Source organism: Mustela nivalis (assembly GCF_964662115.1).
Source record: "Mustela nivalis genome assembly, chromosome: 1".
Lineage (NCBI taxonomy): Eukaryota > Metazoa > Chordata > Mammalia > Carnivora > Mustelidae > Mustela > Mustela nivalis.
Window position 1 is genome coordinate 74240546 of NC_139020.1, and position 26188 is coordinate 74266733.

General features: G+C 43.1%; 1 protein-coding gene across 2 annotated transcripts in view; it reads right to left on the minus strand.

Annotated features, from left to right (window-relative positions):
• The window catches only part of WWTR1 (WW domain containing transcription regulator 1), a 139057-nt gene that overhangs the window by 13630 nt on the left and 99239 nt on the right, over positions 1-26188 (minus strand). For both annotated transcript variants that reach the window (XM_082682196.1, XM_082682195.1), the window contains exon 4: positions 10708-10910. In XM_082682196.1, coding sequence (XP_082538322.1) covers positions 10708-10910 — 203 coding nt within the window. The remainder of the gene's footprint in view (positions 1-10707; positions 10911-26188) is intronic.

The following is a 26188-nucleotide window of genomic DNA, read 5'->3' on the forward strand; positions in this document are numbered from 1 at the left end:
ACTTTCACCTTGGAAAGATTAAATCCAAGTGTGAATTCATCACAATGAGTCAGCAAAAGAAAACAATTTTCTTTCTTTTCTAAGTAAGGACAGGTCTGTAAGCCTTTTTCGTATATCACATAAAATTAATTTTCAATATACATGGAGAATAGTGAGAAGTTTCACTTCACTTATATTTCATTTCATAATGTAATAGTTCCATATTTTTAAGTACCTTTTTTTTTTTGAATGAAAATACTTTCCTATTTCTGCTCATGAAGGAGAAAAAGAGCAGCACAAAACCCGAAGTTTGGAAATAAAAGGACTAACGTCACTAACACGTCTGAATCCCAACAAGGGAGGATTTTTTCAAAAATAACAACTAAATTTAGGTATGAAATTAAAGCCCAGTCTCAGGATGATTTTGGCTACCACATGCCATCTGCTGCCCTACACGCCTGACTTTGGTTTGACCAAGCAGCAGCCGTCAGGACTGATGAAGGTAAAACAGCTAAACCACAGACAGAAGACGGTGGGACTGGACTCAGCAAACGGATGTGGAAACAGAGGCTCAGTCAGCCAAGGCTGGTCTAGGACTAGACTCAGGCCCCGACCCAGGGTGGGTGTAACCACCTGAGTGGTTAGAGCAGCTGCTCTAACCATTGCTGGGGCTTCCGCTCCCCCAAGTCTACACAGAGCAAATGCTAAGCTGGAGGCACATCTGAGCCCCTGGGTCTGACTCTCATCTCCCACTTCCACTCTAGTCCAATAGGTCTAACCACAGATGCCGTTCCAAGGTCCCCCCCATCCAGTCCTCCCACAAGCCTTCAGTTTCCCAGACTCCTCCTACTTTGGGTCCCTCAACATCTAGCCATATCCCATCCCCCTTTAGAAGTTCTGTTGTACCACAGTTTCCAGAATGCCTTCCCTGACCACCAGAACCTCAGCAAGCAGCCAGCTTCCCCTTTCCCAGCTCTGGACTCCTCAATAACAGTGTCCCACTGGGGTAGGATACCCCACATCTCACAATCCACTCTTCCTCTAGCACCAAAGCAGCTCTTCCTACCAACTTCAAGCTTTCTCTTAGTGCCATCACCATGGGTACAAAAATCCAAGTCCACTGACTCCAAGCCCCCATAACAACTCATTCATTTGTACATGTATTTATTTAAAAAAAAAATACTATAGAAACTACCAGGTACTAGGAACTCTTCTCAGCAGCAGGGACAGAGCAATGAACAGACAGTGCCCTATCTCACGGAGCATTCTAGAAAGGGAGACAGATGTGGACAAGGACCAAGCCTTGTGGGTCCTGTCTCCTGGATATGTCCATGTTCCAAACCTCTGTTCCATTTCCAGCAGCAGATCAGCACTGCTTCTCTAGCTATTCCAACAGACTTGCCTACCTCCTGTCAACCTCCACAGGCAAGGCTGCATCCAGGTCTCCGTTCTACGCTTTGCAAAGAGTGACCAGAGGAGAAAAATCAGGCTGGAAGGGATGCTGGTGTCATGTCTTACGAAGAAGCAGAGAACTGTTTAACCAGAAGAGACACCTGAGGGGTGTACCTTCGTTCCCAAACTATTTATGGATTATCACATGGAAGAAGGAAGACAGATTCCTTCTGCCAAGGATCTGAGACAGATCTGATGAAGGGCTTTCTAATTACTAGTCCTGCTGAGGGGTGGAACTGGCTCTCTCAATTCTCTGGGCTGCTGGCCACTGGAATTCTCAAGCAGCTGTGGAATGTTAAATGCTCCTAGACATGTCCAGAGCTTGGCAGAGGAGGAAAAGCTTCCCTGAATCGGAAAGACTGGGGTTCGAATCCCAGCTCAGTTACTCCCTACCTATAACATCTTGAGCTAAATTCTTAACCTTCCTTGACAGCTTATTCATCTGGAAAAAAATAAATAAATAAAAATAGAAAACCAACAACATAGACAGAGCGTGCTTGTAAAACTCACCTTGCTGGGCCATTGTAAAGATTTAAAGGCATATTAATAAAGAACCTAGTCCAGAGAGGCAGGCAACAGAAAGATAGTGTTGTATGTTTTAGGAGGCAGAGATGTTAGCTAAAGCATGCATATCATTTACTATGTGGGAAGCACTGTTCTAAGCACTTGAGTATTTCATCCTCACAATAACCCAACCGTCTCCATTTTACAGACAAGGAAACTGAAGCATAGGGAAGTCAAGCGAACTTCTTCCCCAGATCTGGCCCTAGCCTCCATACTGACTGACAGTGTGGCAGAGAGAGGAAAACCAAGGGCTGGGATCAGAAGATCTCCAATTTTCGGCTCCTTCTCCTGCTGGCCGTGGGAATTGGGCAAGTTATCTCCTTCCTCTGAGCCTTTTTTCCCAGCTATCAAATGAAAATACCAGCCCTCTTCGTTAGGCAGTATGGAGAAGGACTGGGTAACACAGCCTGTTTAGCTGTCCCAAACACAGTTCCCCCTGTCCAACTGGGAAAAAGACTGACTTGGACATATTCTATGGTCCTTTTAAACGTATACGGGTGGAATTAGTATCCTGGGAACTCACAACACATCAAGCACAGTTGTAAGTTCAGATTTTAAAGACTGGTTTCAGAAAGATCTGGAAAGCTGCCCCTAGTAACCCCACCCCTTCTGTCCCCTGCCACAACTGTATTTTTTTTCTCTATCCAAGCTGAGGGTGGAAAGACCATTGCAAAATGAGGGCTTAAGAATCTCTTTTGGAGTTTGTGGTTGTCCATCTAGGTCTCTGAAACGAATAATTATATGTGAGTTAGAAAACAAAACAAAACAGAACAGAACAAAAACCAAACCCCTTTCCTAGCAGCTGTGCAACGGGGTGGGGTGTAAAATATCCAGAGGGATGTGAAAGACAAATACTGATTTGTAAGTTGAAGATGTCCCTGGGAGCAAACCTCAAACCCCCTTTCCTTCCAGCTCCCCACTCGCCTGCAGTCTGCCTGTGGAATAAATCAACAGAGGAGGTGAGAAAGCAAACAGCAGTTGAAAGCATCCTGCAGCCCAGGCTCTCCTTGGCTGGAGGAGCCTCCACAGCCAGCAGCTCCTGCCCTCGCTGGAATGTGCTTCAGAGAAAACACGATGACAATCACCCTTCTGAGGGTGCTCTAATGATGGAAGCCTGTGTGGCCAGGGGTTCCACAAAACTGGAGGACTGCACTGTTTTAATTATAAAGGGTGCGGTGAGTAGAAACAAATGAAAAAAATCAAATAAAAGCAGTATTTTGAAATCCCAACATTAAAATAGTTATTCTGGTGCAGCAAAGTTGCTGTCTCTGCCAAAACCCTCAGGGACTTCAAAACACTGAATTATTTACCTTCTTAAAGGAAAAAAAATTCCCAATGTATATTTCTCTTTAACTCTGTGCCAAGAGATTCTAGAAATTCACTGTCACATTTACCGGAGTCTCTCTTTTTCAAATACCTCATCTTCCATGCTCAGCTGCCAGACCATTGGTATGGAAGAAGAGTCAAAACTCTAACCCTTTGGAGGAAGACATTTGCTGAGGCCATAATGCTTATCCCTGGCCTGTTTGCTGCTCTTTCAATTCAGGATGTATACCATAACCCCGTCTCTGTACCCCTTAGAATCACATTAAAGAAAACTTCACAGTTTAGATATTCTCTCTTCACTTCAGAAAAAAAAATAAATAATAGCTGAATGGCTTTTGAAATGGTCTGTTTCTTCATACCGTGGTGAGCTTATGAAGATCAGAAAATATGAAGCTCCTTTTCCTTTGGGCAGATGTGGTCACATTTGAAAAATGTGTTCAATTTACATTTTTAAAAAGGGTCCTTGTAAAAAGACTCAAATTGGTGTTATTCCTCAACAATATCGGAGCACCAGGACATTTTAGAAAATGGATTATTTCTGGGACTTGACGGAAGCTGGAACTGAAGCTCACTGGAGAGGACGGCCCAAGTTTGTCCACTCCCTGCTGTGCATTTAGGATCGGAACATTTGCTGAGCAAATCAGTGAATGAACCTAATGAGCCAGGCTACCACACATGGAGTCCCATACTGGTTGGACACCATGACTTCTGATGTCCCAATCATCCTTGCAACCGGATTCTATGAAATGCTTTTCTACAAGTTAAATTATAGTGACTAAAGGAAAGACTCTTCATGAAATAGCCACCACCACTGATGCTTCACGGTCTGCTATAACACCACACTTTCTAACCTCTCTAAATAGCTATTCTTCACATGACAAAACCCAGACTCCAGATTCTTTCCCCAGGGCAGCGCTGCTCCCAGCCGGGCGTGTCCCTCCCGGGCCCACGGTCAGGAATGGCTGCTCGAGGCCAGCCAGCTGGCCAGCCGGACCCCGTAGTGGCTGTCAGGCCTAACAGAAATCTGTGAGACCTGCCAGAAGAATTCGGAGGCCTCCCGCCCAAACCCTCTGTCCTCGTCCCCGTTGCCCTGGCAACTAGAGGCCAGGCTTAGTCAGCAATTTTGTTTGACAAGCTGCATTCTCCTATCCATGGAGCCCCAATTAAAGGACGGACCCAGGGTAAAAGCAGGGCTGAATTCGTCTAAGAATAATAATGGTTTCTCAACAAGGCAGGCTCTGAGAAGGGGCAAAGGGAAGCTAAGGCTTCTCCACTTAAGAATTCCAGGTCCTGGGGGCTGACAGGAAGTCCTTGGGGTTAAAATCTTCAAGGCAGAAGGCACCCCCCAGCTTCCTAACTAAATGAATAATACACATGAAAATCTGCTCAGATAAAGCCAGGACTCTGTTTTCATGTCAAGGAATTGTTCTTTTAGATGAGTAAATGGTGACTGAGAAGCCTGTTTCTCAATTCCTTACCAGTTACCAAAACTTTCCATTTCATTGGGTAAAGTTGCAAACGTGCCCTTTATGATACTGAGCAAATACTGTGTTGATTTCCAAGCTATAATAGCAGAATATTCTATACTCATTGTGGGCCTGTGTGGTTCATGGTAATTCAAACAAAATAATGTCCAGCCCTGTTGTAGGAAGGATCCCAGGCAGCTTACAATAGATCCAACCAAAGTCACAGCACAACTTCCATGGCTCATACAGAATAAATACACGATGTCCCAGTATTATTAAGAAGAAGAGATAATAGGGGCGCCTGGGTGGCTCAGTGGGTTAAAGCCTCTGCCTTCGGCTCAGGTCATGATCCCAGCGTCCTGGTATCAAGCCCCGTATCGGGCTCTCGGCTCAGCGGGGAGCCTGCTTCCTCCTCTCTCTCTGCCTGCCTCTCTGCCTACTTGTGATCTGTGTCAAATAAATAAATAAAATCTTAAAAAAAATAAAAAAAGAAGAGATAATAAAACAGAAGTATGATATGCTACCAATTTTGTTTTAAAAACAAAGCATACGCACAGATACATACAAAGACTGGAGAGAAATCAACACCATCTTCACAATGAATGTATGTTTTGTCTTTCTTGTGTGATAATTTTACTTTCTTACTATTTTAGCTGGTATACAGTTAAATCCACTCTTTGCAGTGTATGTTTCTTTCTCTCTCTCTCTTTTTTTTTTTTTTTGAAGATTTTATTTATTTATTTGACAAAAAGAGATCACAAGTAGGCAGAGAGGCATGCAGAGAGAGAGGAGGAAGCAGGCTCCCTGCTGAGCAGAGAGCCCGATGTGGGGATTGATACCAGGACCCTGAGATCATGACTTGAGCCGAAGGCAGAGGCTTTAATCCACTGAGCCACCCAGGCGCTCCTGTGGTGTACATTTCTGAGTTTTGAAACATCCATGGGTTGTGAAACAGCTACCCTAATCAAGGTACAGAACAGTGCCACTATCCCCCAAATCCCCTAGTGCTACCCCTTTGTAGGCAGCCCCTTCCAACACCTAACGCTGGCACCCACTTACTTATTCTCTGTTCCTATAGTTTTGCCTTTTTTCAGAATGTCATAGAAATGGAATCATAAAGGCCTGGCTTCTTTCACTTACCAAATGCTTCTTTTGTCTCAATCAGAAAACAACAAAACAAAACAAACAAAAACAACAACCCAAACCCTACTGCATTATATTTTTATAAATTAAAAATTTTATTTTTCCAGGGCACCTGGATGGCTCAGTTGGTTAAGCATCTTCCTTAGACTCAGGTAATGATCCCAGGGTCCTGGGATCAAGCCCCATGGTTGGGCTCCCTGCTTGGAGTCTGCTTCTCCCTCTTCCTTTGCCCCTCTCCCTGTTGTGCTCTCACTCTTTCTTCCTGTCAAATGAATAAAAACTTGTAAAAATAAAATAAAATAAAACAATGCCACTCTTTAAAAAAAAAAAAAAAACTCTGTCTAATTAAAAAGAAAAAATGGGGGCGCCTGGGTGGCTCAATGGGTAAAGCCTCTGCCTTCCGCTCAGGTTGTGATCTCAGGGTCCTGGGATCGAGCCCTGCATCGGGCTCTCTGCTAGGCTTCCTCCTCTCTCTGCCTGCCTCTCTGCCTACTTGTGATCTCTGTCAAATAAATAAATAAAATCTTAAAAAAGAAAAAATGTCACAAACTGAATCCAAATTTCTTTTTAAAAACTACAAAGATACCAGGAGGTACATCTTCAACTAAGATGGTTGCCTTTTCTTGAACTGCCATTTCTCTTATGAACTTGAAGCTGCCTCTCCATGTTTGGGAAATTTCACAACGATAATAAAACTCTCATTACCATGGACAACCGAGAATGTCTCACAAAAATTTACTTTCCACAGTGTCTGCAATGGATGCCTGTGGAAAGCAGTGAAACACTTTTCTAAGATGACTGTGTATTGCAGACTTGAACAGGATTCCCCTGAGCTAGGAGCACCTGCGCAACCCGAGAGAACTCATCAGTTATTGGACATAAGAAGTTCAACTTGGCTACACCAGCCAATGCTAAGTTGTAGGGACCATTTTTAATGCAACTCTCCTACTTCAGAAGATTCCTAATCAAGGGAGATAGCAAAAACCTCACTGGCCCTTTGATTTTAATGCTGTGGACTGTTAACAACCTGTTGGCCTGAGGAGCCACTGAAGAGAAATAAAGAAGTACCTTCTGCTCGCTTCACAGAACTCTGCCCTGTGCAGGAATGAAAGCCAAAGATGGAAGGAGGAAGGAGTTCGAATTTACCCTTCTGGCCCCACATCTGGATGAGTTGTAATCACTTTAATTTCATCATTTTGCCTGTCTAGTAAGATACAAGTTATCCAAAGGTAGCCAAGTCCCATTTATCTTTTTGTTTTATTTTTCACCACAGAAACACTGGTTGGATAAAGGAATGAGGAGATACAGAAAAAAGAATGAAAAAAGTCATTTTCCATCCTGAAATATTGAAGGTTCACCTCAGATCTGTAATCAAACTTCCTTTACAACCATTTCTTGATATTCTACATGATTTCCACAACCACGAGTTAACATGTGAGCCCCTGGCATTATGTAGCCCACGTGGGCTTACCCAATACTGAGGCGGCTCTTTCTCCACAGTGCACCACCATCAGATTACACGCCTGGAGGGATGATGGCATGGAGGAAGGAAAAAGAGGAGGGAGGGATGAAATCAAATATTTGCACAGTATTTAATTTGTAAGGAGCTTTTACATTTATTATATATCTAAGGATGATAACAATTTTCCAAGAATTAGGGAATAAGTTCATCTTACTCATTAAATTTTACCAACCTCCCTTCCCACTACGGAGACAGAAATAGGATGGGGCTTCTCTCCTAGAAATTCTCTCTTGATGGAACTGCAGGTAGGTCAAGGCTGGGCAAGGCAGGGACTCTGAGAAGAAAGCCTGCACAGCTAGGGTCCCCCTGTGAGTGAGAGGAGAGCCATGCTCCTTATAGACTGCCCAGTGAGCTAAGGAGGTTAAGGCAGTTGTTGCCCATGGAGGACATGGGAATGGCACAGGATGAAGAAATGAAGTCTAGGGGCGCCTGGGTGGCTCAGTGGGTTAAGCCACTGCCTTCGGCTCGGGTCATGATCTCAGGGTCCTGGGATCGAGTCCCGCATCAGGCTCTCTGCTCCACAGGGAGCCTGCTTCCTCCTCTCTCTCTCTGCCTGCCTCTCTGCCTACTTGTAATCTCTCTCTGTCAAATAAAAAAATAAAATCTATTTAAAAAAAAAAAGAAATGAAGTCTATAATCTTTAGACCTCATCACGGGGTGCCAGGATGGCTCAGTCAGTTGACCATCTGACTCCTGATTTCAGCTCAGGTCATGATCTCAGGGTGGTGGAATCAAGCCCCCTTTGTGCTGTGCTCAGAGGGGATTCTGCTTCTCTCCCTCTCTCCCTCTGCCCCTCCCCCTGGTTCACGCACATATAAGCACGCTCTCTCTCAAAATAAATAAATAAATCTTATTTTTAAAAAAATTTTTAAAGATTTTATTATTTGAGCAGTGCAAATAGTGAAGCAGAAAATCACCAGGAAAAAAAAAAAAAAAGGAAGATAAAAACCACCAAGATGATAGACATAATCCACACCTGAACAGCCAGGCATCTTGGCAAACACCCCAGAAAAGTATCAGAGAATGCTGCAATACTATTTACCATCTGGCCTTAAATGGTATCTTTGACACTGAGGAGTAGGCTGCTTCTGGATGGGGAGAAAAAACTCTGGACATTTCCCTCTGCTGTCCCATACAGCAGCATTGCCCAGTATGATGCAGCAAAATACTCTAAGTTCCCACAGCCTCTAGGGATCAGCGTTTAATGAACTTGGTTGGCATTTCTGTAATATGAACATTAATACTACATCCTGGTTCAAAGGCACCTATGATGTGGGGCACTTTCCCCCAGCCCTTTGCAGAAATACTTTCTGTAGGAAAGAAGGCAGTGGGGCAAAAGAAAGAAACAGAAAGTGGTAGAAACTGAGAAACAAATGCATTCTTTGCAGAACAGTCTGTAGATTTGTGCAAAGAAAAAAAAACGCATTAAAGTTCATTTAAATATAAAACTAAGAGAAAAGTTACAAATGCTACTATGATACTGTTACATTTACTCTATATTATGGAACAGAAAAAATATTACAAATGCAATTATTATCGTAAGACAAAAAGTAGTAATATAATTATTTCCTGTTAAAAAACATGATCCTGTGTATCTAAAAATGGTATAAACAACTGTTACCCTGAAATAGCCATGAACCTTCAAGACATAAATCCTCAGGGAAAAAGGCACAACTGTAGTTGTATTATAAAAGCTGTATTCCTCAAATTCAGGGTAGTTCCACTGAACAACAAAGCACAATTTATATTCATATATTCATTTCCCTCATTGTCAGAGTCAATGTCTAGGGAATTATTTTAATTTGCCATGTTTTGTATTGATACTTTATATCCTCGAATTTATCTGATGAGAAATATATTATTGTTTTATAGAAATCAATGTGTATTTTTAAAAGTATCAGATGTGACTAAAAGAAAAGGCAGTGCTGACTGTGACACTCCCAGGCTCTTCCAAGAAAGCCCCCTGAAACAGTTAAAAGTACTTATTTCCTTAAACTAGTGAAAGGAAGCTACTTGTGTATCTTGCTTCGTGTGAGTCATAAAGCAAAGTCTCAAGCATTAGAACAATAAGCTGAAGCTTTCCTCCCTAAAAAGTAGCCAGCAAAACTGATGAGACCTAAAAACATGGTTTACGTTAGTTTAGCAACATAGAAGAAATAATTCTGTTCTTGCACAGACCAAGCCACTGAGGGACGCAGAAAACTGTGGGTTCCTTCAGGGATTGTTTTATTCATGTTTTGAAGTGCTACATCAGCTATGATCCACAGAGGACACAGGGCAACGTTCTGTCCACTGACTGACTGAATGAATGCATTGTGGGCAGTATGGCACAAAGGTACCCGATCAATACCCGCTCTCTCAGAGCCCGTATACAAACATTTACCTTTCTCATTCTCTTTCAATTTTTCCCAAATCTTTTTCATGCTCCATGGCAGACCAAAGATGGTTGCAAATTCTTAAGTCATTTTGTCCATGGAACATCCTTTCTGCTCTCTGCTTTAATCTAGGGCAAATCTGATATTTCTTTGATTGAGAGCATACGGGAGAAGTGACTCTGTGACAGTTTCCAGAACCAGATCCTAACACACTGGCAGCTTCTACTTCTTGTTTCTTGGAACATTCTCTCTGGGAGACCCAAGCTGCTATGCAATATGTCCCACCATTGAAACTGCTATGCTAGCAAGAGATGCCAAATATAGACGTCCCAGGTTTCCGTCCCAACCAAGCCCAGTCTTCCAGCAATCCTTATCATGATGCCACACACTTGAGTGAAGCCATCTTGAACCCTCCAGACCAACCCACCCACCAGCTGAACACTACTAAAAGTGGTCTTCATCAACACCATGGAAGCCAAAAGAATGAGCCGGCTAAGCTCTGCCCAAATTCCTGACCCAGAAAATTGTATGATATAATAAAACAGGCTAATGTTTTAAGCCACTGCATTTTGGGATAATGTTACACAGCAACAGATCACTGGAATAGAGTCTTCCTCCTCCTCTTCTAAAGATCAGCAGTAGAACCCAAAGACAGCCATGCTAACACAGCTGGTCCTCATACTCATACATATGGCTCTGAAGACAAGGCAGGTAGATATTGGGAGAAAAACCTGGATTCTACTCATATGGTCTGGAGTAGGCTTTGGACCTTTAATGCTTCTAGAGAAAGATTTACCCTGATGGCCCAAAGATTTACCCTACCCCCAGCCTTGGTACGTAGGATCATGGAGCCTCCAGGAGGCACCACAGAAGGTCATACCTGCCTCATGAGCTCCTCTTGGCGCATTCTGATCCTCTCTCTCTCCATCTGGATCCTCTGAAGTCGGAGCTTCTGCTGCTGCTGCTGCTGAGTGGTCAGAGCATTGGGCATGCTCATGAGCCCTGCTGGTGGGTTCTGAGGAGGGTGGTTCTGCTGGCTCAGGGGAGTGGGTGCCATCTGCTGCTGGTGCTGGTGATTCATCACTACGGGAGGAAAGACCAAGCAAATGAATGAACAGGTCCTACAATACCTTATCAGAAAGAGACCATCAGAATGCTCTGTGCTTTGGAGTATAGATTCCTGAGATTCCTGCCAAAGTACTTTCCTGTTAATCATTACTGTTTAAGTAATTATTACCTTATCAATTCATGGAGGCTCAGACACTAGCGCTACTCCTGATTCAGCTAGTCTTGGCATTTGGTGCCCTGTTAAAAATTATTTCACACTTTCCCTGTGTCTAGAACACATTTTAAAGCCTTTAAGAACATAGTGGTCGAAAGCGAATTTCACAAAAGGTTACCACAACATATGATGTAATTTCAGCAAGACATCTGGGTGTGTGTGCACTTTCTAGACAACCTGCGTGTTCATATCAGAGCTAAGGAGGGCGTGAGATTATAGATATACAATGATGCACAATAATATCTAGGATAGCAGTGACTGGCAAGCAAGATGTAAAACACAGTACCTAGACTAGGGACTTAAACAGAAGCAGGACTCCACTGATGCTTTGTTTAAAAAAGGGTACCTCAAAGGAGCATGAGCTAAGCTCAGAAACAAATACCTGATTGAGGAAAAGATGTTATATATAGTTTTTGCAAAGGAAAAAAATGAGTGCAGAAGAAGTTACATAAAAATGATTCTCATGAGAGCACCTGGGTGGCTCAGTCGATTGAGTGACTGCCTTCAGCTCAGGTCATGATCCCAAGATCCTGGGACTGAGGCCCACATCAGGCTCCCTGCTCAGCGGGGAGTCTACTTCTCACTCTGCCCCACCCCCTGCCCATGTGTCCACATGTGCACTCTCTCTCCCTCTTTCAAATAAATAAAATCTTAAAAAAAATAATAATCATGGGTTGCCTAGCTGGTGCAGTCAGTTAAGTGTCTGACTCTTAGTTTTAGCTCAGGTTTCGATCTCAGGGTCCTGAGATCAAGTCCCACATGGGACTCCACACTCAGCACGGAGTCTTCTTTACACTCTCTCTCCCTCTATCCCTCCCTCCTGCACACACTCTCTCTCTCAAATAAATAAATCTTTTAAAAAATTATAATCACATTTGTGATTGAATAAAGGCATTTTAGAAGTCTTTTAAACTTTTTAAGGATTTTCTACTTATCCACACTTACCAACACCTTAAATTTTGCATGCAGTACTTCACTTGAGGGAAGAATTTTTAAATCCTTTAATAAACTCTATAATTGGCATTCACACACACACACACACACACACACACACACATTTTTTAAAGTGCTAGTTTTCCTTAAACAGTTTACCAGTCAAATTTGCTTAACTTCTGCCTAGGCCATATTCTATAATAGAGAAAACCACAAAAAAAAGAAAGAAAGAAAGAAAGAAAACCACACTTTTCTGTCTGTTTGCTCTTACACGAAGGCCCAAAACAAGATCTCGTTTTATATATTCCATTTCTGAGGAAAAACTCAATTTTTGCTATGTTTGGTACCACTGTCTATTTTTTTTTTTTTTGAAGATTTTATTTATCCATTCATGAGAGACAGAGAAATAGAGGTAGAGGGAGAAGCAGGCTCCCCGCCAAGCAGGAAGTCCAATGCGGGGCTCGATCCCAGGAACCTGAGATTATGACCTGAGCTGAAGGCAGTCACTTAACAGACTGAGCCACCCAGGCATCCCGTATCACCGTCTTTAAAAAAAGAAAATCACTGGCATATTTTATTTCAAGTCTAAAAGTTAAATATTTTACATCTTTCATTTGGAAGACATAGGTATCATGTGGAAACATGTTTTACAACAACTAAGAATTTCCTTAAATGAATTCTAAAGTAGCCTAATCATCCACGTACTAAATGTGTATGCAGACCACTCCCCACCCACACGCACACACTCAAAAGGGACACAAACACAAAGGATTTTCTGTGGACTAACTGGTTCCCTTGAGGAACGATTAATTCCACAGCAGGAACTTCCTCCGGATGGGGGTAGAGGTAGGATAAAAACATTCTTTTTTTAAAAATTTATTTATAACTCCCTCAAATCTTTACCGCACTTCCTGTGTGCCAGCCACCGGGCTTGTCGTTGGATAAATAGCTCCTGCCCTCACAGGAATTAGCAGGCTGTTGGAAAGAATGTGTGAAGAAAGGAGGTGAATTTATTTGTGGGGCTGTGGAATGCCAGAATATTAGGCTTTGTCAGGATTCTTAGAAATGATGCAGTCCATCCTTTTATTTTACGGGAGGGAGATGGCAACCTGAGAGAGGTGAAGGGGTGTGCTCTGGTTGGCAGCAGGTAGAGCCACCCAAGCCCGAGTGGACGCCGCCACACATCCTGTCCTCCAGCTCTTTCAACTCTCCTTGGCCGCCCTCGGTCACGCCTTACCCTGAAGAACAGAGACAGCTGCTGAAACTGAGAACAACCCTCTGAAGAGTTTGCCTTCAACAGCAAGAGAACTACCACTTAAACAGCAGGTCATCAAAACAGGGCCTGGGGCCCAAAGCCGCTTGCCTTGTAAACAGAAAGGGTTCAAGGCAGGTCTGGAGAGATGGATAACTGTCTGCTCGGAGCACACACAAGCTCCCGAACAGGAAGTGAGAATGCTTTGGAGTCCTCTGCCTAATGATGCAGACTTTCTTTTCTGAATCAAGCCCACCACAAGGAGCTCATGCCTCCTGGCACCATTCCTGGCGCACAGGGAAGCTCAGGAAATGATGAGACGAATGAATGAAACCAGTTGGCAATCTCTTCAAGTTCTCAGTCTCAGAACAGGAAAAAAAAGCACAGTCCTACTCGATGCAAAATTACTGAAATGAGCATTTCATTTCTCAAGTGATATTCTAGAAATGGTCAGGGCATTTTACAGTCTTGCCTGGAAGGCCTGGGTAGGAGGTCAGGGATCATGTACGCACCGCATCACTGGGAAAAAAGTGCTCTTAAATACAGACTGAAGTCAGACAAAGTCCAGATATCCAGAAGGGCTGAATTCGTAATACCTCTTTCCAGCCAGAAAGAAGCTTACAAGGAAGAACAGTTGCTATTTTCAGGGATAGTCATTTCTGAACTCCTGAAGAAGTATGCTCCTACTTTTTTCTGACGTAACTGCTACAGACCAGAAAAGATGCCCGACTGTGTCTCTAAGAGAAATCTGTAAACTGAAATATTGCCAACATCAGAAATCCCCAGATTAGAAAAAAGAAGCTTGAAAAAAGTTAGGTTGCTTGTTGGCAGCACAGAGGTTATTAATTTTTAAAACTGACTCGGTTCTGGTAACTTCACGACGACGGGACAAATACCTCCGAGCAAGACCGTCTTTGAGGACTTGGGGAGCCTGCCCTCTTAGTGAGCAAAACCTGCGTCGGGTTTACTCCCAATGGACTCCACACAACAAAAGCAAATATTGTAGAGTTTATTAGCCTCTGCCTCCTTATCTGGGGGAGTTGAAGACTGGGAGATGAGCTCGTCTAACACCATTCGCCCTTGCTAGGCTTCAAAATACCAGCCCTCACAGAGACCTGGACAGGGAGGAATGAGGGCGATGCTGCTTTCTTTCCTCCACTTCATTTCATGGACTGGATCATGCAGACCACACATCTCCAGTTATGAAAGACAGAGACTAGAAAAGAATGGAACTTAGACAACAGTTTTGTTTTCAAAGTAAAGCATACACACCCACAGAGCTTTGTTATGAGAGAACTGACCACGGTATTGTGTGTAATAGCCAAAGATTAAACATTTGGTCCACTGATCAGAAATCAAGGTACACCTGTTCAGAAATTCTCTATAACCATTCCCGAGAACGAGGGAGCTCTGTAGGTATTAAATGAAACAATCTCTAGGAAACATTGTTCAGGGAGGGGGGAAAAAGCCGAGGGACAGAATACTACGCATGGACCTGCTACTGCTTCTAGTTAGAAAGGGAGGGCATAGTACACATATCTGTAGCAGAACACTTTGGGAGCCTGGTAACCTTGGGTAACTCGGAGAGGAAAACAGGTGTCAGGGATCGGAGGGGATCTTCCTTTCCTTCCTTCTATACCAGTGGAAGCTTTCCTATGTGCATTTATTACTTAGAGAAAACATAAAAATACAGAAGAAAAAAACATAAAAACGTGGTCATGTATACATCAAACTCAGTATTTTCTGGATGGGAGTGCAAGGCAGTGACCCCCAAAATGATCTGATAAGCAACAATTTCAGCTTAAGAATATAATCAAGGCAGGGGGCGGCGGCGCCTGGGTGGCTCAGTGGGTTAAAGCCTCTGCCTTCAGCTCAGGTCATGATCCCAGGGTCCCGGGATGAAACCCCCATTGGGCTCTCTGCTCAGTGGGGAGCCTGCTTCCCCCTCTCTCTCTCTGCCTGCCTCTCTGCCTGCTTGTGATCTCTGTCTGTCAAATAAATAAATAAAATCTTAAAAAAAATGTTTAAAGAATGTAATCAAGATCAAGAAAGCCCACCTGGTACAACTCCTCCTTGTAGAAATGCCAAAAATCAATACCCAAAGAAAGAGTGAATTTGGTCATGGTCATAAAGTGGTCAGAGGCCTAGAAGCCAGGTGTCTTGGGTCCCACTGAGGTGCCCATGATTCTACCTGCCACTCTGCTTCCTCTAATAGTTTGGTTTCCAACTATCACTGAACCTTCTTTGAGCCTGCAGCGAATGAATGCTACTGATGGTTGAGGTTCTTTAAATCCACTGCTTTCGCTAGCTACTCAGAGAAAATGGGGGCAGAGAAGGCCCAAGACGAGATAAACAGAGAGGAGGTCCTAAGGAGAGCACAGGAAGGCAAAACATGTAAATCTGCAATGAATCTAACACTCCTTGGGATAATATGCCAGAATATTTTAGGGACAGAATAGTTCAGCTAAAAACAAAAACAAAACAAAACAAAACAAAAAAACAAGGGCAATGTATCCCAAATGCCATTTCTGAGGCCAAACCAGTTGAGGGCAGGTTGCCATGAATTGCCTCAAAAAGGCTAAAGACCTCATCAGCCTCCGACTTTTGCCAGTCCCCACAGAAAGGAATAACCCAAACAGAAGATTTCTCCCCTGAAGCAGGAATGTATCAAAACTAAAGCAGAGACATCTTCTTTTCCTTTCAAGAGAGTTAGAATTTAAATTTAAATGCACATTTATCTTTTTCATTGTTTTCATCTCCTTTTCCTTCAGTAACTTGCCTTCTCTCCGTTTCTGAAAAATCAATAAAAGCACGCTCTGCAGCTATGTGGCCAGAAACATTTAACGGCTCTTGTTGAGTAAAAAAGAAAACACAGAGTCAAACAAACTCCACAGCATGAGATCTGAACACCCTTTTGATTCCATGACTGTGTCCTTGGTGGAACAAAGGGTCAACACAGGAATGGGGTGTGGTGGCGGGGGGGGGGGGGTGACCATCCCTGTTGGATGTAACCCTTTGGTTAATGCTTCCCTGGACAACATCCACAAATGTACCCTCTGGACTGTTCCAGCAAACACACTTGGTCAGTTCCACAAAGACCCACAAGTAGGCTCAGGACAGGAAGGTCCCTGACCTCAGTTCTAAGCCCACATATCATTTGCTACCTAAGAAACAGATACGTTTAAAAAAAAAAAAAAAGTAAAGCCTCACTCCTGAACTTTTTGCCTTTTGCAGCCCAAGGGAATGGGCAGCAACAGTTTATAAAGTGTCCTGGCAGCTTCTCCAAGCCAGGAGCTGCAGACGACGAGGGAGGCCAGGGAATCAGAGACTACCCAGTGCACCTCTCCAGGAATGTTTGACAAATGTCTTCTCGGCCTCAGAGAAGTTCAGAGACTTGCTATTCTTGCATCCTGGGCTTGCTTCCTTCATTTTTAAAACAGGCTTGGTTACACACACACACACACACACGGACATATAAAGACATACAGAAACACACACACACACACACACACACACACACACACACACAATGCCAAGTGCAGAAAACAAAACCTTAAGGGGTTGGGTTCAACTATGAAACCTATCACAGGCCTGGACAGAGCTGGCTCGGAGGAGATTATGGAAAGAACAATCAGTGTGCTGATGGCTAAAAGCCATACCAAAGCCCTAGAAAGACATGGAAATTACTTTACTCCCTTCAAATCCTTCTCCCCAATTCACATGTGAGTCTGAGGAGGGAAAAGAGGAATACCTGCAGCAAGTATGCATTTCTCAGCCTCCTTTCTCCTTCTGACCACCTTCCTGGCTGAGAGACCACTATAACTGGCACTTTAAGTTGAACCCTTTATTTCTTTTAAGATTTTATTTATCTATTTATTTGGCAGAGAGAGAGAGAGAGAGAGTAGCAGAGGGAGAGGGAAAGGCAGACTTCCTACTGAGCGGGGAGCCCAATGTGGGACTCGATCCCAAGACCCTGGGATCATGGCCTGAGATGAAGGCAGACGCTTAACTGACTGAACCAGCCAGGCAGCCCAAAGCTGATCTTTTAAAAATACATGTTTTGGAAAAAAAAAAAAAAAAAAAAACAGAACATGTTTTTGTCAACATGTCAGAGGCACAAACCTATTTAAGTGAGCGAGAAGGTCTCTGTAAGCACAACTTTTTCCACACACACACCCCCCGGAAACCCACTCCCCAACTGTGCTTCTGTTCTATCAGTAATGGGGAAAGTGTCACATGTTGCTGACTATAGTTCCTTAGTTGCATAAAAATACAATATCCATGAGTTCACACTCATATAAACAAGTGGCCGAATACATAAATAAATGGAGGGAGGGGCACCTGGGTGGCTCAGTGGGTTAAAGCCTCTGCTTTCGGCTCAGGTCATGATCCCAGGGTCCTGGGATCGAGCCCCACATCGGGCTCTCTGCTCAGCAGGGAGCCTGCTTCCTCCTCTCTCTCTGCCTCTCTGCCTACTTGTGATCTCTGTCTGTCAAGTAAATAAATAAAATCTTAAAAAAAAAAAAAAATTTAAAAAAAAAAATAAATAAATAAATGGAGGGAGAAGAGACAAATCTCCTGAATGGAAGAATTCCAAACCATTTAATGTAGATACACTATCCTCAGGGAGGGGAGCAAAACTGCCACTCCTAATAGTAGATTGTATATAGTGACCTCCCCGCAAGGAGTAGAGTATTGAATTGGGGGGGGGGGCAGCCACTTTACAGAGAAGAACTCCTGTATATCAGCCAGATGATCAAGGTCAACCTCAACAATGATAAGCCACAGTGATAGCATGACCCTTGATAAGATGTGACAAAAAGAGCACTTCCTCCCAAAAGCCCATCATCCCAACTCTAATCAGAGAAAAAGATCAGACAAATTCCAACAGGGGGGAATCCTCAAAATTCTTAAGCAGTATTCCTCAAAACTATCAAGGTCATCAAAACAAGGAAAACCTGAGAAGCTATCATGGCCAAGAACAATTTAAGGAGACATGACAAGTAAAGGTAATGTGGTGTTCTGAACAGGACCCTGGAACAGAAAAAGACGTTAAATAAAAACTAAGGAAATCCCTATATCCATACTGGTTCACCAATTGTAACAAATGTAACATACTAATGTAAGATGTTAATAATATGAGAAGTTGATGTGTATATGGGAACTCCATCTTTTCAATTTTTCTGTAAATCTGAAACTGTTCTAAAAAAACCGTGTGCAGGTACACATGTGCTTGTGTGTGTGTATGTGTAGTGACCATGTCTTCAACAGACACCAGGGACTGTGCAAGACGCTGTCTCTTCCATACTCACTATTAATTCATTTATAAAATTCATTTGTATAGGATACATAAAAATGGAAAAATTTTACAGGGTATATAAAAAATGGATAAATATTAAAAAAAAAAAAAAACCACCATCATGTTCTATAGTGTGTTCCATGGGAGCATATGGAAATTAGGCTACAATAAAAATATAACAATAGCTGCTTCCAGAGGTGTCCCATGGCCAAGTAAGACTGGGAAGTGTTGGGCTACACAAAGTTAAAAGAATTCATTTTGTTGCAAGCTTCCTCAGAGCCTTTACGGCTCTAACAGACAGTGAGACTTTCCAGGAAGGAGACAGAAAATGCAGGACTTCTCAGACTTGGAAGACCAGTGTTCTCCTGAGTGGGAACACTGGGAAATGCTGGTCCACTGCAACTTAGCAGATGTCTTGGCAGTACTGAATCTGACTGAATTGAAGATGAATTAATATTTATTAAGCTCTTACTATGTGCTAAACCCTTTAAAGTCAACTAAACAGATGTGTAGGACATGGATCCAGGGAAAGGAACATAGCAGCCTGGTGAATGTTGAACAAAGTAACATAAAAACAAAAAAAAACAAAACAGGGGAAGCAAGGGTTATACTACAAGACTGCAGTTTATCTGCCTAAATTCTCCATAATCAACTGCTGATTTAACAGGGGAATTTCAAAGATGGTTTAACTTGCATGTCAGTTTTCATAGGGCGAGGAAAACCTTGCTACACTAACTTTCCTTCCATATATACAAAATAACCTATCTTTGAGGGTTTTGTTTTTTTTTAACTTGCTTCTGTAATAATATAACATTAAATATTCTAAAGAATCCTTCCAGTATCATCCCTTGAGAGTGAGGAGGGCCTCAAAGAGGCTGACTTACTGCTTTGAATACCTGGTTGCCCTTTCCTCAAACAGGTTGACTAGGAAACAGTCAAATGCACACCTTCGGCACCTGGGTGGCTCAATGGCTTAAGCCTCTGCCTTCAGCTCAGGTCATGATTCCAGGGTCCTGGGATCAAGCCCCGCATCTCTCTGCTCGTCGGGGAATCTGCTTCCTCCCCCTTCTCTCTGCCTGCCTCTCCACCTACTTGTGATCTCTGTCTGTCAAATAAATAAATAAAATCTTTTAAAAAAAATGCACACCTTGGGTAACACACTTGATTTGAGATCTAGGAAACGTCTTCAATTCGACGTGGGAGCTAATAAGCTTATATAGATTGCATGAGAAACCCCTTCCAAAAACCTAAGTGCCCTATCAGAGGGAAGCACAAGGGCTCCTGAATCATGAAAGCTTAATAATCACTTATAATATAATATAATATAATATAATATAATATAATATAAATAATAATATTATATATATAATATAATAAACTGAAAGCTTAATAATCACTTCATCTTCCTTCCTACTCTGCAAATGCTGGAAGGGTAACCAATTGTCCTGGTCTGACAGAGACGGAGGGCTTTTCTGGAACATGGGATATCAGGGTTAATGAGGACATCAGAGTCCCAGACAGATGGGCGTCTGGTCACCTTAGGCCTTGACTGTCGCAACACACGGCAGTTGAAACCGCCCCCTACAAGACTTCCTGTGTCCATCCTATCACGTCCCTTTACAAAAAGAACCAATGCCAATACGAAAGATCTATTTGATATTTAGAACCACAGCCAGGAAGTCCCGACCAGCTCTCATCCTCCACGGATTACAACTAGCTGACTGTCCTTTTGCACCCACACTACCTAATAATCACAGAGGAAACATTCCTTCTCCACTTACTCTGAAACTCTTTAGGGAGCTCAAGCACTACTTATGACATTGCACTGCAACACTCGTTAAGCATGCACTTGACTGAGTCTGACTGTCAGGAAATCCTCCATGTTGGATTCCTGGCTGGGCCATACATGCTGAAAGCAGCTCTTTAAAGACTGAACTATATACTCTTCTGTGATCTGAGCTAATTCTCATCTTCCCGAGAGCTGGATTTGTGCTCTTTATAACGAAGACCTGACAAGGAGCCAAGCCTCCCTCCCCTCCTCCACCCTTTGGAACCAACCCCAATAATATGGATTTTCTTTATAAACACAGAACAAAAATAGTTTAGTGCACTTCAGATCTGCCTTACTGATGCACAGACATGAAATACTATAGTCAGTTTCAGGCTTTATGGGTCAGAAACTGATAGGACCACTACTCCCATAATTTTACAAGGCAGTATTTAATGAATATCAGGTTTTTGCGACTGTTTTCTCTTTACTTCCAGAGCATAGTTCTCTGCTCAGCACCCATTTCCTTTGGTTCTGTTTTATCATTAGTGGTTTATAAACTCAGTTTCCCCAAAGAGCTCCTTCCAGGGGGGCCCGTGTATTCACCCTACTTTGTATCATCAGTGTAGAAGTTCAGGCTGAAATAGACTTCAGTTATTTAGGGCAGGGTTCTCAAACTTTTCTTTAGCAGTAGGATCCTTCCATAGTGTCAGTGGATGGCATGAAGCAGAGGTGACCCTCCTATGTAGAAATCAGTTCAAAGCAAGCCTACAGTCTCAGCTGTCACCAATGGGTTGGGGAGCACTTAAATGGCAGCCCCTTCGGCTATCTTCTCGAAATCCTCTTGGTCTTGCCCTCACTCTGCTTTTCTACAGGCCATTTCTCAACTCTGGATGAAAATATTAAATTTTTAAAACCTGAACTGACACAGCTTTTGGGGTCTGCTTAGCATCTCTTCACATCACCCTAAAATCCTAGCATGGGACTTTGGGACACAATTTTAGAACCAAAGACTTAGGCCAATTCACTCAATCTGGAGATGATCCTCGGAAGGATAAATGACTCAGCATAAATCATAGGCAGAGACGGTGACAAAAGTACGAAGCCCAGGGATATGCTAGAATGCCATGGTGGCATTGAAGTGATCACCAATCACTGCCCTGTCCTGCTCACCCTCAGTGATCAAAAAGGATCTACTAAGTTCAATTCAGTGACATGGATCTGTTTCCTCTTCCCGATTTCATGAAAAAGTCTAATACAGACTAGTGTAATTAACTTATTTACTACTACAAAATGCTGAAAGCACCATGAATCACATGTTAGGATGATACCCTGTTTGTGTGATCTCGTTTTATAGAAAATGGTATAGGGCTCACTTCTTCAGTCTTTTTTTTTTTTTAATTTTATTTATTTATTTGAAAGACAGAGATCACAAGTAGGCAGAGAGGCAGGCAGAGAGGGAAGCAGACTCCCTGCTGAGCAGAGAGCACCATGGGGGCCTCGATCCCAGGATCCTGAGATCATGACCTGAGCCAAAGGCAGAGGCTTAACCCACTGAACCACCCAGGCGCCCATTACTTCTTCAGTCTTAAAAAAAAAAAAAAAAAAAAAGACAAGTCAGATAACTTTTAGAAGTTGTATTTCAGGGGCACCTGCATGGCTCAGTAGGTTAAGCATCTGCCTTCAGCTCAGGTCATTATCCCAGGGTCCTTGGATCAAGTCCCACATCAGGCTCCCTGCTTCTCCCTCTGCCTCTGCGATTCCCCCCTGCTTGTGCTCGCTCTCTCGCAAATAAAGAAAACAAAAATCTTTTTTTTTTTTTTTAAAGTTCCACTTCATAACTCAGGAAGGTTTAAACAGGAAGCGGTACTGCCATCAGGCAACACTAGACCTTCTGGCCACAGCAGCTTCCAGAAAGTAAGGATATGCACCTGGAAGAAGCCAAAACACACAGGTGTAAATCGTTTCTGACATACGTGCAGACCCAGCCACACCAAGCTTCAAAAATATTTCAGCGTCAAGAGTGTCTGAGTGCAGCTGTGGGTCTTTTCCTCTCTGTTTATGGGCCGTACATGGCTTAACTCATGTGAACTGGCCAATGTCAGGTGTCACGCAGCCCTGTCTGATGGAAAACACATGTCTGCAGAGGTAGGAAGAAAAATCCAGCCACAGTCCTGCCTCGACTCAGTCACGATACAATGAAGAGGAAAAAAGGGCTGCAGACACGTCTCTCGCCCTTCTTGTGTCTCTCTCAGCTCCTGCCAACAATGAGCCGCTTGTTTCTCTTATTTCCCAGAAACAGTATTAGCCGTCCAACAAGGTCAGCAAAAAAAAAAAAAAAAAAAAAAAAAAAAAAGGCAACTTTTCACTTCAGGGTGCATTTGGTTCCAAAAATCTGTAAAGTATTAAACCAAGAAGTTGTACTATCCCAACTTCACACTGAGCCCTTTATTCCAATTCTGGGTGAGAATAACCACAAGGCAATTTCTCAGCCCACTCAGCTGATAAGGCACAGAGCTGAGGGACATGTGTGCCTTCAGCCTTGCCCAGCCCCTCTGTTTCAGGCCTTAAACCCACTTCCAGGTGCCCCTCAATCTGACAGGTGGACCTTAGGTTTTCCAGATACCCCCGGTTCTTCCAGCTTTAGACCTGTAACCCACACTGCATTTACTTCACAGGAAACCCTGGATTTTTAGTACCAGAGAATGATTTTCCTACTTGATCTCCTGTCTGCTCATCTCCACAGTAACGCAGGTGACAAACCACGGTGCAACGCTGCTCTCCTCGGGGTCCACAATGGAAATGCCTGGAACACTGGTTTTTATTGTTTTCCTAGCAAATGCATGTCCTAAAATGTATATTTTATTGGCATTTGAAAGACTGAGACATGAATTTTCATCATCATATATCCAGAACATGCGAGGTGTAATATATCCAGAACAAGTTAGCATGCTGATTTTTTTCCTGGATCCTACTGTTATAAAGAAATCACATTTTCTTCCACCAAAACCAGCATCAGCAAGTGCTGCTCAGATTCCATGATTTATGGGATATCACAAGATTGATCCAAAGTGGCCTGTGAAAGGAAGCTCATCTACGAAGCTAGTGAACTTAGGCAAATAAGCCCTAACTGGGAAAAAAGAGGAAATCGGCCGCTTCACTGTTCTGCTCCACGAAGTTATCTTTGTGTCTTTGAATTTAATACGACGGCCAGGCAAGAGCAAAACCAAAACTGTTTTATTATCTTCAGACAATAGGTACACTTTTATCCTAACAGGAAATGGAAACTCTGATTCATGCATTTATTTTCATTAGTCAGGAGAGAGTTTATTGTAGCTTTTTATTGGTTCGCCTTCCTGAATGATTTTAAAACTACTCCAGGTGCAAAGTGTGGCAACCCAAGCAAAATAACAGAAAATGAATCTACAGCCGTTGTTCCACGAGAGGCAGAGAAAAAGCTGTCAGTGTGGAAGGCTCATTTTTAATCTGTTTTCTTTCTGTAATGTACCATTTTAGTACACATCTTTATTATTTCAAAAGCTCATACAGCAGACACTCCAGAAAATAGTCAAAGAACCTAAACAATTTATGAAATAGAATAAGCAATCAGAAATCAAAGTTGGAAAAATGATCAGCCTCACAAGGAATCACAGAAATGCCCAAGTGAGAGCCATTTTTCAGCAATCAGATTAGCAAAGAGAATGAATGATGTGGGGCCAGTAGATGCTTTGCATCAGGCCAGGACTACTCAGGAGGGGAAAAAAGAATTTAAGAAGGGGTAGCAGGATTAGGAAATCTGGTAAAACTATATGTCAAATTTTGAGAACATGTGTCTATGTGTATATTGAAGACTGTACCCCTAGATCTTTTAGGATTTCTTGTGACCACCCCCAAGATGTTAATTACCTTTGAAATGAAAAAATATCAAAGAATTAGCAAAGATAGTGTTTGGATGTTAGGACAATAGTTGGCTTTGTCTCTCCAGTGTTCTACAGTTCATTTAATTATTCACTCACCAAGTACCTGCTGAGTCCCAGCCAGGTACAAGGCACTGTACTGTTTCCAGGGGCTAGAGGGAGAGACTGATGAGCAAGATGGAAAGGTCCTGGTCCTTTGATAGGTTATAGCCTAGTAGGGACACAGACACTAGCAAAAACATAGTGTAATTCTAGGGGTAAGGGCTTTGTACAAACAAACGTGGACTTTCTCAGGCAGAGACATTAAGGAAGCCCTCTCTGGGGAGGTGATCTGTGATCTAAGAAACGGCATCGAATGCAGAAATCAGGCTGAGGGCCATTCTAGGCTGAGGAACAGTAAATGCAAGATCCCAAGGTAGGAAGGTGGCTGACCTGTGGGTCTGGAGTACTTGTGCAGAACAGGGTGGCCCCCAGGGCTGAGGGGCAGGGACCAGGGCCCCTGGGGGCTCACGGCTGTGGTGAGCACTGCCACTGACCTCTGCTCCAGAGTGATAGACATCTCCTTTCAGCTTACTGCTCAGACTCCATGGGAAACCATCAGAGAATTTCACACACTGTGGTAAAGTGAAAAATTCTGAAGAAACTCAGAGATGGAGAAGTGGAGAGGGTAACCCCCTTGGCATTAGTGTCTCCGGGCTACTGTCTCTCAGCCCTGTGAGGTGCCTGGGGCCCCCTTTAAGGAAGAAAGGCCTAAGTTTTGGAGTGGGGGTAGGGGAACTAGAAACCAAAGCAGCTCTGCTTTTAAAGACTTCCAAGAGGAGATTCTGATCCCGAGCAAAACAAAACACCTATACCTCTTGGTTTTATTTGGCATGGTGTGACAAGGGGGGTTTGTTCTTAAAAACAAATATACATAAAACCCACAGAACAGGGGCACCTGGGTGGCTCAGTGGGTTAAAGGCTCTGCCTTTGGCTCAGGTCATGATCCCAGAGTCCTGGGATTGAGCCCTGCGTCAGGCTCTCTGCTTAGCAGGGAGCCTGTTTCCTCCTCTCTCTGCCTGCCTCTCTGCCTACTTACGATCTCTGTCTGTCCAATAAATAAATAAAATAAATAAATTTTTAAAAAACCCACAAAGAACAGCAAATAAAGCTACAACTCTGGATTTCCCTAAGCCTCTCTTAAATCCAGCTGGGGATGTGGTGTACCCCTGTTCTGGTGCTCTGAGAGCATGCTATGGCCCAGGGTTTAGGGAGTTATAGAAAAAACCTCTAAGACTCCTGGTGTTCACTGTTGTGAGATTTTCTGAGGACTGTCACTTAGAGCACAGTGTCTAGATTGTTAACAAGGAACTGAAAGGAGAAATCCCTGTTTGGCATCTATAAATGGAAAAATTATGTTTTCCCACAACACCAGGTGAACCTTGACCTCATAAATGCTTTGATTTCCGTAACTGAACATGCCTTGCTCTTTGCAAGAGTCCCCAAATCTCAAAGCCAAATGTTCATGCACCTCTAGCCACCACATAGGGCCTGTGGTACACATTCTTCTATCTGGCTTTACTATTTTCTCAGCTTCGATCTCCTTTTACCACAACTTATTTATATGCACCCTTTCGAATTATGTGGGTTTTTAAAAAATTTATTATTTATTTGATAGATTGAGAGAGCAAACACAAGCAGATGCAGTAGCAGGCAGAGGGAGAGGGAGAAGCAGGCTCCCTGATGAGCAAGGAGCCTGACACGGGGCTCAATCCCAGGACCCTGGCATCATGACCTGAGCCGAAGGCAGCTGCTTAACCAACTGAGCCACCCAGGGACCCCTTGAAATATGTGCTTTATAAGAGGCAAGAATAGAGAATAAATGAATGCAAGTATCACTGTCTCATTTCAAAACTGTCTCTCTGGGGGGC